The sequence below is a fragment of the Podarcis vaucheri genome, assembly GCF_965113315.1.
Source record: "Podarcis vaucheri genome assembly, chromosome: 10".
Taxonomy (NCBI): domain Eukaryota; kingdom Metazoa; phylum Chordata; class Lepidosauria; order Squamata; family Lacertidae; genus Podarcis; species Podarcis vaucheri.
The window spans coordinates 28,133,077-28,145,820 of record NC_138748.1 but is presented as its reverse complement, the minus strand read 5'-3'; the positions used below and the strand labels follow the sequence as shown (position 1 = coordinate 28,145,820).

The following is a 12,744-nucleotide window of genomic DNA, read 5'->3' as shown; positions in this document are numbered from 1 at the left end:
GGACAGTCCGGGAATCAGCGTGTTTTTACATGAGTAGAATGTGTGCTTTCATTTAAAATGCATCTCTGGGTTATTTGTGGGGCAAAGGAATTCATTCATTATTACTTTTCTCAAAATATAGTCTGGCCCCCAAGGTCTGAGGGACAGTGGACTGGCCCCCTGCTGAAAAAGTTTGCTGACCCCCGAGTTAAAGCTTCCAGATCATCCTTAAAAGACAACATTTAGCGCACGTGACAGTAGTCTAATGTGGTTGTAACCAGGGCATGAATAGCTATCCATAGTAAATAGCATAAACACTTCAATAAATAAAATATCTTTGTTAAATAGGGGAGAGGGAACTCCAACACCCATGACCAACCCAGTGGAAGTTGGTTGCTTTACCTATAAAGAAACCTTAGGAAAAACCCAAATTAGCACTACAAATATCTTACGATAGTAACATTTAATGCAGAGAGAGATCCCAAGCTGCTGAAAATTCTGGGCCTGCTCCGTGGTTTCTGAAGTGAGATTTGAATAAAGAAACTATACAGTTCTTTTTCATGATGATTTCTACGAGAAATCACTTTATCATTCATTTGCTTCGCTTTTCTAACAGAACTCCAGCTTCAGTTGGGTTGCTCTCACTTAATAAAGCTCTAAAGACTCCAGCAGCAATGATGAATCTTTTATAACCAATGAAGGAGGTCTGTGGTTAAGTTTTCGTTAGATGTTATAGCATCATGTTAAAAGCCCTGAAAAACAATTTTGGATAAATGCAGGCCCTGCAGTTTCTCAAAGTATAAAGGGTTGTGATAATGGGCAATGTCTACAGTATGACAACTCTCAGATTCTAATGGGCCATAGCTGCCTAATGTGTTAAGCACCTGCCATCCCTAAGCTGAAGAATACTTGCTGCAGGCTTGGTTATGCCTTTACTAGGATGCGTGATTTGAATTTGTAAGGAATTTTCCTGATTGCTGGAACATGAACAAATGGTTTGCTTTTTCTTATCCTTGAACATAGCAGAATTTTGTGTCCTGGGAAAGTCACTATCCATCTCTGGCACGTGGAAGTATAACTGTAAAAACAACAAAAATAATGTAAATATTGTACCCCTCACCCTTGGAGATATTGAGGGAAATTTAGCTGGTGTCAGATGCCTGGTGCTGATTCAGGATACTGCTGTTGCGAAGTCCCATCAAGATAGCAAAGAATGTTGCCTTTATCTTGTAGTTGGAAGTACTATAAACTTAAACCAATAATTAAACAATGAAAGCATCCATATCGGTGTCAACTTCAGCTTTAATGATGGAATTACAACTTGCTATAACAACTTCAGAGGGAATCATTAAGGCTTCCCTATTAAAAAAAAATTTCAAAATAAATAGTACAAGTTTGTTTTTTTAAAAAAGAAAACCTTTTTTCAGTGTTTTCCACATCACCCTCCAGTCAGCTACTACCAAAGTCAAAACATAAAACAGTTTGCAATGCATCTTTGACAGATTAAGAACCTGACAAGAAAACAAAATTAAAGCCAACAAAAAAAACCCTACCTTTGGATCAATGTTGACCTATTCTTTGAAGCTTTGGTTTTTTAAAAAAAAAACAAAAACAAAACACCTGTAATAACCAGTGTGTTTTCAGCTCAAGACTGCTTGGAATAGAAATTTTGTTATTCCTGCAGTTCATAAAACACACCAAGAGAAGATGTATGGGTAAGGAAAACACAAAGTTCAAGTAAAAATAATAATTATTAAGATTCACATACTTGTAGATTGTCATTTCTAGACTGAAATACAGTATTTAAATTTCGAGCAACCTGATTAATATTAAAATTCCAAACATCAACTTTTTATGAGTTTCAATATAATTAAGTGACTCCAAAGGCCAGTTTAGAATTCAGCTGCTCCCAGATGCAAGGCATGAGCAAAGAGCTAAGCCAAAATGCACTCCTCTTCCCCAGTTTACCACATCCGAGTTGGGCAGCCATTTTGGAACTGTGCACATGAGAATACGAACACAAACAAGGGTGGAGTTTTCTCCTGACTTGCCAATGGCATTTCTTCCACTGCATATAGGATATTCTGCTTCCTAGCTCTGATGGTGTCCATTCTGAGGCCAAAAGGGGGGTGGGAAATGGAGCTTTCTTCCCTTACTCCACTGACTTCTTAACCCAGGAAGACAACCAGAGTGGAAGCAGCAAGCAGGGCCCTGCTGCCGTCACTCCGATCTGGCTTCAAGGCAGGTGAGGCCTTTCTCAACCTGTGGGTCCCCAGAAGTTGAACTACAACTCCCATCACCCCTAGCTAGCAAGGCCAGAGCTCAGGGATGATGGGAGTTGTAGTCCAACATCATCTGGGGACCCACGGGTTGAGAACCGCTGTTAAAAAAAAGCTGCCATTTTGAAACAAAGCAACAGCACTCAGAAATGGGAAAAATAAATGAAAATGCAGTGGAAGGAGCAAAAAAAGTGAGTGGGGGGGTCACCACCGTTGTTTTTTGCGGGGTGGTGCTACCCCCTGCCCCCCTAATTTTAGCAGAAAGGGCTCAGTGATTAACTTTCGGCTCTGCTCTAAGTGAAAAATCTCTTTCTGTGACAATGCTTTATGCAGAAGCCATGTTTGATGCATTTTGCTAGGAGGATTGCGCCACTGTGCGCAAAGTGTACACACTCTGCCAGTTAATGGTGTGTTCCTAGCAGGGTATATACCCTTGCACACAACTGGCCAACATGTGTGCCATAAGAAGCATTTAAATGTTAACACTTCCCTCAACAAAGGGCAAAGGCTTCTGGGTGGCTGGCACATAGAAGCAGTTAACACCTAAACCTTTCCGATAATGTGACACATAGCCTTTGTAGAAAAATAATTCCAAAACTGATGTTCAACGCATAACCTGCACCCACTACCCTATGTAACTCTTGATTAGGTCTCCGGTAAAAAACAGTACGACACACACAAAGCATTTCAGTATTACACATGAAATAATAATAAAAACTCCAGCAAGATATGCCTTTGATTGATACCTAATTCTACTTTTAAGTTATTGCTAACCATTTAATATATCAAGATTGTCTTGGCAAGTCTGAGATTAGAACCTCTCCCTCAAAGCTCAATATTTTGAGGGGAATAAGCAGCCAAAGTTTTAAAAACAATAAAAGGCACACTTATCCAAGAGAACATATGTCTTGGAGTTGCATATAATCCCCACCAGGTGTCAGCAACTGGCAGATATTTCTCAGAAATTTCAAAATTAATGCCCAAATAATTCAAAGGGAGGGGGAATGGTTGCTGCTCACAATTCCTTAAATTATATAAATTAAGTCACTCCAAACCAATATCTTTTTTTTTTCTCTGGGTGGCCGCAAATATAAACTTGAAAGTCATTTGATACATTTATATAAAGGTTTGAATTGCACACCCATTTCTTTGATTTCATTTACACCTTGCATACTTTAGATAAAAATAGTTCTGGGGGGAAATGCAGTTACAGTCAAAACACAAAATTCTTCCTCTTCCAATTATTTACCATGGTTCAGCAGCATACAGAATCCTAGCCAGTTTTTCAAAACTTGTATAGTTTAAACACAGAAACCAAACCAGAGATAGCTCAAGTTTCTCACAGCGCAAAGCTACTTTCCCTCCTTGCCTACTTAATTCAGAAGGATTTTCTTTGTTCCTTAAGTTTTTCAATAAAACCAGGTGAATGGCACTATTTTGCCTCTTTCTACGCAAAGGTACAAATTTTTGTGGTGAGATCAAGGCAACTGCACCTTTCAGCATTGCAACAGTTGTGGATTAATTCCTTAAAAGCTGTTTTTACTCATGAAAACCTCAACCAAGAATCTGAGTGTATTTTAACAGCACATGCAAGACTGTGACTAAAGTGTGTTGCTGGTCACACACAGCCTCCATGCAATTCAGCTTTTACTATATTTAGTAAATTCTCTCTCAATAATAGCATCTGAATATATTAATTTCAGTAATACTAATCAGCATAAACACTCAACCGTCTTTACAACACACTAACCAACTTTTCTCCTGTTCCAACATTCTCTCCTCTCTCACCTTCTTTTCTACTTCCCCTCTACCTTCTCCAGCTCAGACTACTTCAACACCTTCTGCAATAACATTTGGGACACAATTGTTCATCCCTTCTACAAATAAAAATAATACGTATTTCAAAAATATCAGAAGAAAGGTAGTGCAAAAATCAATTTTGGTATCAAATAGTGTGCTAATCCTTATTCTAAACTGAGCTGAGATTTATAATAAAATCTAACTTGCACACCCCTTTAAGTTTTAAAAGCTACAAATTATAATTAAAGCACATAATGTCTCGTGTTTCACGGGGTCTTTGAAAACAGATTCATCATACAATCACAGTTAGCATGATGCAATCTTGAAAAGACTCGTGAAGTACGCACACAGGTCTGCAAATATTGCAAATTCCCTTTGCTGCTACCTGCAAGATGTAAAAGTATGTCAAATTTACAGAACCGCCTCTTTGATAACAAAAAAAGGTCATATGTTTTAATGACACAGGTACTCTTGCTCTTGCTCTGGGGGTTGGCATGCTATGCAATATTTGGTAATTTGTATTTTTCCTGAGTGTTCTTTGGCCCCATTTTAACCTGGTTTCCAGACTCCACCAAGGGCTTCTTCAAGTTTGTCTCTGTATGCTGCATAGCGTCTTTGTAAGATTTGCAGCTGCTCATCTTCTTCCTTGTCCAGTATACGCAAGAAGTTCTGTAGTTCAGGAACACTAAAGGCTTCCCACTGTGGAGGGGAAAGGGGATTTCAAAAGCATGTAGATGATTAAAAAAATCTTTTGATACCAGTTAAAATCCAGTCTGTAATTTAAAGAGGTCCTTCTCTGGCCTACAAAAGAGCCTGAGAGTAATACACTTGACAAACATCAATTGGGAAATAGCCCAAAATCCTGGCAATGGAAAAAAGTAGGACTTGAAAACCCTCAAAAACTCCTCCAAGCTGTTTGATGCTATAAACAGAGCTGCCAACTTACCAAAAACTCTCCAGTTTCATGCTCACGCAGAACAAAACTCAGCATGTCTGTCCTTGGGCCTGCCACCAACCGCAAATAAAGGGGATGTTCAATTTCTGAGAGCTTGCACATATACACTGAAAAAAGTGTGAGATTAAAAGGGGTGGGGAGTAAATATGCATACAGAATTTCTGCTGAACTAGGACTAGAACTAGAGCAACATACACACAAAAGACCCGCCGCCCACCTCAAATGTTGCTGCACAAACAGAGAATTATGAGAAAAGTTCATTACGTGAGACACAGCAACAATGACAACTGCTAAAGCAGAAAAGGAAACACTAAGCAAAACACCCAAACTTAAACATATTCAGAATACACAAAACTGACAAGTGTATATGCAATCAGTTTCCTGCAACTTGTGGTAAAAAAAACACAATCACTTTATTTTACAGCCAAGACTCAAGTATATCTAAAGGACTACTTTTGCCAGATGAACATTCCTAAGCACTGGAATGAAATCTTGTTTCTTCTGTTTGGCCTGTGAAGCAATTTAGCATTCAGAGAAGATAGCCTTCTTAGTGGTGGCCCAACAGCAAGGGTAGCAAGAACCGTTTCCAGAGCCTTTTTCAAAAACAAGAACATTTATGCAGTTTCAGAAGGAAGATAAGAAAGGCTGACTCAGTTCTTTATGCCTTTTATGGTTCTGGTTTATGGCTCCCTTGCTTGCTCGTTTAAGAATCTTGTAGCAAATGTATACAATTTTATTAGACAATATTATTTATGTGCTTTTTCAATTCGTACACCACCTAAACAGAAAAATGGTACTGTATTTTCAAAACATGATACAAGTGCATGTTGTGTTTAGTAGGCCTAGTATTTAGATGTAAACAGGTCGTCTTATACAATAGTGCAATGTGGCTGGATCTAAACAGTGTTTGGAGTGAATCTATGGGTTGTGTATCTAATGACAATTTTGCCTTAGTAGAAAGCACTCACTTTTTTGCTGTGACTTCTTATCTACTACAGCCCTCTGCAGTAAAATCCATCAAGCTGAATAAATCTAAGTATCTAAGTATTTTCCAACACACACTAGTGCTCCTCAATAGGGCCAGGTGATACTTGGTTTTCACCAGCTAAACATTGTGATAAACTTGATATATCACAATGTCTGAAGTAAGGATGGAGTTTTGTAGAGGCATCAGACATGGGCTGGCTTCATGGTTTTTCCCACATTGTGATTTTTGCATAGCGCGCACACACGTAAGGGTTCACAATATATTGGGAGGTGAGAAATTATGAAACCGCTACAACTAGATGGCAGTGGTTTTCAACCAGTGTGCCATGGCCCCCTGGGGTGCCTTGAATGATGGTCAGGGGTGCCACCAGCAACTCTGTCCCTCCCTCCTTCCTCTGATGCCTTCTTGCATCTCTGCCTCCCCAAGGCTTGCACGGCTGTTTGTTGCAGCAGCCCTGGCTACAAGTTCCACAGGTGAATGGTGCTTCTAGGGCTGGCCAGGGGTTGCTTCCCAGGCCCCTGTGGGGCAGTGGGAGAAGGCACCTCTCTTTGGGTCAGGGGAGGGGCAGCTCAGAGACCAGGGATGGCAGCTGCAACTGCCCAAACGACTCCCAAGGAGAGGGGAGAGGAGGCTGAGGGAACACTCCACAAGGGAGTGTGTTCGAAAAGAGCTGAAGGGCTGGCAGCTCTGCAGGCAAGGGGTGACAAAACTGGGCTCCTGAGCCCCACAGGGGTGCCGCAGAAAGAATGTAGTTGGTCAAGGGAGCCGTGGACCCAAAATGGTTGAAACCCTCTGCTAGATGGGACTTCAAACCGGGGAGCCCTCTTCCCCAAGCCTTAAGAGTACAGAGTGACCATATGATCATTCAGAAGATTTAGAAGCATACCTTGATCTTCCTTGTGACAACGTTTATAAAGCGCAAACTTGGCAGGGTTATCAGCCACCATGAACTTCTTGAGCAAAGCTTCAATAACTTCACGAACAGTGTTAGTGCTGCTGATGTGAAGGGTATTTGTGTAGCCGTTAGGCAAGCAAAAAGCTGTCTCCGAGTTGTTGTTGACATGCTTCCCGGGACTCGCAGGAGCCCGTACCGTGATGGGTCTGCACAGTTCCATCTGAACTTTGATGAAGCCAGTGTATACTCCGCTGGAGTGCTAGAATACACACAAAAACTATAGGGTTGGTTCTTTGAAAATAACCAGAAGCTGAAGGATCCATTTTTGCTCCCCACCCCCACTTTTCTAATGCTTCCACATCACAATGTCTCAACAAAATCAACATAAAAACCCCAGCACAACACAAACGGATGCAGACATAGCTCAGTTGGCTAGAGCACGGTGCTGAGTTTGAGTTGCAAGTTTGATCCCCATGTGGGACAGCTGTATATTCCTGTACTGCAAGGAGTTGGGCTGGAAAATCCTCAGGGTCCCTTCCAATTCTATGATTCTATTATTCTACGATAACATGAAAACCAACTCAGAGGAGCTGGGGGAGACTTATCTGCCATCCTGCCAGGTCTGGCAAAAGTCTGGCATATAATTTCTTTCTAAGTCTTTACTAGCCAGCAAGAAAATGAGCCACCCAGGATTTGAGGGGCAAGCGGATATAAAATGGAATGCAGCCATTGAAAGTCACACTCAACTCTGCTTCCATCACAGATGAAATGTAGAGAAGGCCCCTCCACCAGATGTTAAGGCAGCGTGCTCTTTAGGCAACCTGGGCCCAAGCCTTTGAGGGCAAAGGTGGGGAACTGCCAGGCCGCAGATCAAATTAGTTCCACCAGGTCTTGGAGAGACGCAAATCACAAACATCTTTCCTATGCTTGATAGCATCTATGATGTCAAGCACAGGGGAATTTCAAGCCACAGCTAAAAGGAAGAAAAACTAGAAGCACACCCCAGATTCCTCCTTTGAATTCAAGCTGGCAATACAAAAGATCTTCCTCTGTGAGTGAGCTTGCCATGAATGCCAATCAGCTGACTGGAGCCTACAGCAAGGCCTGCTGAGCTCTGCTGCACTACCTATCCTTACACAAAGCAGAGTTTGCTCTCAAAGTATGGCCTGTTTGTTAAATACCTTGACTGTTAAAGGTAAAGGGACCCCTGACCATTAGGTCCAGTCGTGGCCGACTCTGGGGTTGTGGAGCTCATCTCGCTTTATTGGCCGAGAGAGCCGGCGTACAGCTTCTAGGTCATGTGGCCAGCATGACTAAGCCACTTCTGGCGAACCAGAGCAGCGCATGAAAATGCCGTTTACCTTCCCACCGGAGTGGTACCTATTTATCTACTTGTACTTTTGGTGTGCTTTCGAACTGCTAGATGGGCAGGAGCAGGGACCGAGCAACGGGAGCTCACCCCGTCACGGGGATTCGAACTGCCGACCTTCTGATCGGCAAGTCCTAGGCTCTGTGGTTTAACCCACAGCGCCACCTGCGTCTCTACCTTGATTGTTAGGGCCTGTCAAAATGGCCCTGAGAAGGGTAAGGGAGCTCAGGATTTGGCCTGCCAGCCAGATCCCATTCTCTGCCCCTGTTGTAGGGCTTTAAATGGTTAATTTTCAAAACATCGACTTGTGCCCAGAAACAAACTGGCAATGTGCAGCTCTTGCAGAACAGGTCTCACATGATCCCAAGGGCAAGTACCCACTAGCATCCTTGCTCCTGCATCCTAAATCAACTGGAACTTTTGAAGATCCTTCAGAGGTAGTCCCATGACACTGCTGGATTTAACTAAGGCATATGCTGAATTTGCCTGTTTTCATTTTCCTCTCTTTGACTGCAAACCAATAAGGTAGCACCATTCTGCTATATAGTGTTTAGGAATATTTTAAGTACAAATACACAGAATGTAAAAAAAATGAAATAAGTAATATATGATAATAAGTATTTTTTGTCCAAGCCCATATACTCAAAGCATACAGTAGTGATTTGATGTTGCCACCATGCACCCCTTTAAACTACCAAAACTAAATTAAAAAAAAACTTTACACAAAGTCTTACCAATGTCATCTTTAGCTTGTCAGTGACATCTGAATTGTACGTCTGGACTTTTTCATTGATTGCTTCTTTGGTAAGATACGTGTGAGCTTCTCGCTCTTTCTGAACATCCTAAAGCAAAAGAGATTTGACAGTTTTAAAGATACCAAAAATATATACTGTATACTACTACTTAATATTTATTGAGCATTTCTAGCTACTGAACTAGAGGTTTTAAAAACGAGAGCTGATGTACAAAAGTTTTAATGTAAATGTATGTGTTCCATATTAGGTCACATATCTACCATGCATTTAAAGCACTATTGTGTCACTGGAGTCATAGAGAATTGTTGGAAGTGGTAGTTTCTGATGGGTGCTGGGACATCTATGAGATCAGTAGACTACAGTTCCCATAATTGTCCGTGGCTCTTAAACTGGTATAGTAGCGCTTTGAAGGTCTGGTGTGGATGCGACTGTCACATTCCACACACGACCAATGTATATAGTGGTATCAACCTTTAGCTTTCAATGAATGGCTTAGGAGCAGGCAGCAAGTGGAATCAGATTGATGCCCTTATGCTCACAAAAGGACCATGTAGCAGGCGTTCCGCAGATTCCTTCACTCCCCTGAATTCCCTAGCATCCCTGAAAATCAGCTCCTGAGATTTTCAGCAGAGAGAAATCAGCAAAATATGCCTCCTTTGCTAGACACCAAATGGATTCCTACCCAGAGAGTGGAGATACAAGTCACTCACATATCTAATCATCATGTTCCCATGTTGTCTGACTCCCTACCAGACTAGAAAATGAATTTATGGGCTTTGGACAAGATGCAGAAATGGTAAGGCGAAACTCTTCTGTCTCACCCAAAGAAATCTGAAATCAGTGTACAGTGGTGCCTCGCAAGACGAAATTAATTCGTTCCGCAAGTCTCTTCGTCTTGCGAGTTTTTCGTCTTGCGATGCACGGTTTCCCATAGGAATGCACTGAAAATCAATTAATGCGTTCCTAGGGAAACCGCCTTCAGACCAGGTCCGGGGACAGTCTGTCCCCGGACCTCTTCTGAAGGCTGGGGGGGGGGGGACAAGGGCTTTTCTTCCCACCCCCAGCATTTTTAAAAACCCCAGGACAGCGGAGGACTTCTCTGCTGTCCGGGCGATCTTAAAATGCCCCCGGACCTCTTTTTAAAATCGCCCCGGGACAGCGGAGGACTTCTCCGCTGTCCGGGGCGATTTAAAAGCCCCTGGGAAGGCAGGCAGGGGGGGACAAAGACTTTCGCCCCCCCGCCCGCCTTCAGAAGGTGTTCCCGCCCTCCCGCCCGGCTTCGGAGGCAGGTGTTCCCGCCCCCCCGCCCAGCTTCGGAGCAGCGTTCCGGAGCCCGGCGGCGGGGGCAGGTGTTCCCTCCCCCCCGCCCGGCTTCGGAGCAGCGTTCCGGAGCCCGGTGGCGGGGGCAGGTGTTCCCTCCCCCCCCGCCCGGCTTCGGAGCACCGGGAGAAGCGATCTCCCCGCAGCCCCTTGCTTCAAAAGAGGTCCGGGGGCAGCGGGAACGCTGCTCCGAAGCCGGGCGGGGGGAGGGAACACCTGCCCCCGCCGCCAGGCTCTGGAGTGCTGCTCTGAAACCGGGCGGGGGGCGGGAACACCTGCTCCGAAGCCGGGCGGGGGGAGGGAACACCTGCCCACGCCGCCGGGCTCCGGAACGCTGCTCCGAAGCCGGGCGGGGGGGCGGGAACACCTTCTGAAGGCGGGCGGGGGGCGAAAGTCTTTGTCCCCCCTGCCTGCCTTCCCAGGGGCTTTTAAATCGCCCCGGACAGCGGAGAAGTCCTCCGCTGTCCCGGGGCGATTTTAAAAAGAGGTCCAGGGGCAGCGGGAAGCGCTTCCCGCTGTCCCCGGACCTGGGGCTGCGGGGAGAAGATCGCTTCTCCCCGCCGCCCCTTGCTTCAAAAGAGATGACCCGCTGTCCCCGGGGCAAGCTTCGTTTTGCGAAGCAAACCCATAGGGAAATTCGTCTTGCGAGGCAACTCGAAAACGAAAAAACCTTTCGTTTTGCGAGTTTTTTGTCTCGCGAGGCGTTCGTCTTGCGGGGTACCACTGTCCTGCAATATTCACATTGCAGAATACAAAGCACCAGCAAAAGTAGTGCACTTAAGAGAACCACTTTGAAACAAAGCATGCCCAAATGTAATTGTGTTCACTTGTCCACTATTTGAATGCAAAAAAAAATTATTGCTGGGGTATCTTATTTCATGATTCGTCTCTCCAAAGCCATGCAGAGTTTGAGCATGTAGCGAATGATTTACTTTGAATCATTTAACGTTGGGTGACAGCTGTTAGGCAGAGAGCTAATGTGGTACAGAAGTAACTGGAAATTGTGGGGCAGGGAGAAGAAGAGACAGAATTCCTAATGCCCAGTTCTAATCCCCGTTTAGCTATAAAGCTCACAGAGTGAGCAAACCTGCTCAACCTTGGCATGAGAGTAAAATGCCCCTAAGTTCCTTGGACACAAACTGAAACCGTTTAAAAAATGGTTCTCAAGGAATTGACAGGGGGGGGGAACCTTTAACAGACAAGCACCCCAACTGAACCATTCTTGAAATGAAGATTAATCCTTAAACGAGGAAGGGTATATTTTCCTCACCCCACTTTGACCATGGCCAGCAAATAACCAAAAACCAATGTGAAGAGCTACTATTTAATGGGGGAGAGCTTAGGCCTTACTAGATTTCCATTGGTTAGTTTTAACCTTGTTGTAAAAAAAATAAGTTATTCTCCCAAAACAGCTTTCTCCAAGTGGCATATTGATTTTTACAGTCCAATACAAATATGTTCCTTAATCTTTCAAAGGGCATTTGCTCTCAACCCATATGGAAAACTGGTGCTATTAATACACTTCCATTATTTGCACGAACACACCATATATAGCCTGAAATTATTGCAGCTCTCAACTTTAGTGAACTGAAACCTCTATTTAATTGCCTTCACTTGAAAGTCGTCAGGCATATCTAACACAGGATCAAAATACTCAGAACATACCCAGGAATGGTTACTAGGCCTTTGCTCCCTCAAACAGAAAGTTTACACTTAAGCTGCTGGGTGTGTATCAAGACCCTATCAAAGAATCATAGAATTGTGGAGGATCATCTAGTCCAAACCCCAGCAATGGAGGAACATGCAGCTGTCCTATACAGGGATCAAACCTGCAACCTTGGCATGCTCTAATCAATTGAGCAGGTGGATCTAAAAAGCATTAAAAGCTAAAGGGGCCCCTGACCATTAGGTCCAGTCGTGGCCGACTCTGGGGTTGCAGCGCTCATCTCGCTTTATTGGCCGAGGGAGCCGGCGTACAGATTCCGGGTCATGTGGCCAGCATGACTAAGCCGCTTCTGGCGAACCAGAGCAGCGCATGGAAATGTTGTTTATCTTCCCACCGGAGCAGTACCTATTTATCTACTTGCACTTTGATGTGCTTTCGAACTGCTAGGTTGGCAGGAGCAGGGACCGAGCAACGGGAGCTCACCCCGTCACGGGGATTTGAACCGCCAACCTTCTGATCAGCAAGTCCGAGGCACTGTGGTTTAACCCACATGGCCACCCACATCCCCCCCCCAAAAAAAGCATTAGGGACATGAAATTATGAGAATACCAAAAGCTCTGATTATCCAGCAATTGATGAATAAGGGCGTTAACATACTCTCAAAGCTTTCACCACTATCAATATCATATGTGGGCATATCTTTGGCAACCCTGACCATCTTTTGCCTGACATCTTTAG

General features: G+C 43.9%; 1 protein-coding gene across 3 annotated transcripts in view; it reads right to left on the bottom strand.

Annotated features, from left to right (window-relative positions):
• Positions 1 to 1,263: 1,263 nt before the first annotated feature.
• RASSF3 (Ras association domain family member 3) overlaps positions 1,264 to 12,744 on the bottom strand; it is a 63,391-nt gene continuing 51,910 nt past the window's right edge. For all 3 annotated transcript variants that reach the window (XM_082239858.1, XM_082239859.1, XM_082239860.1), the window contains 4 exons: positions 9,000 to 9,107; positions 6,888 to 7,155; positions 5,005 to 5,120; positions 1,264 to 4,757 (listed from right to left, as the gene is read on the bottom strand). In XM_082239858.1, the coding sequence (XP_082095984.1) occupies positions 4,608 to 4,757; positions 5,005 to 5,120; positions 6,888 to 7,155; positions 9,000 to 9,107 (642 nt within the window). In that variant the 3' untranslated portion in view covers positions 1,264 to 4,607. The remainder of the gene's footprint in view (positions 4,758 to 5,004; positions 5,121 to 6,887; positions 7,156 to 8,999; positions 9,108 to 12,744) is intronic.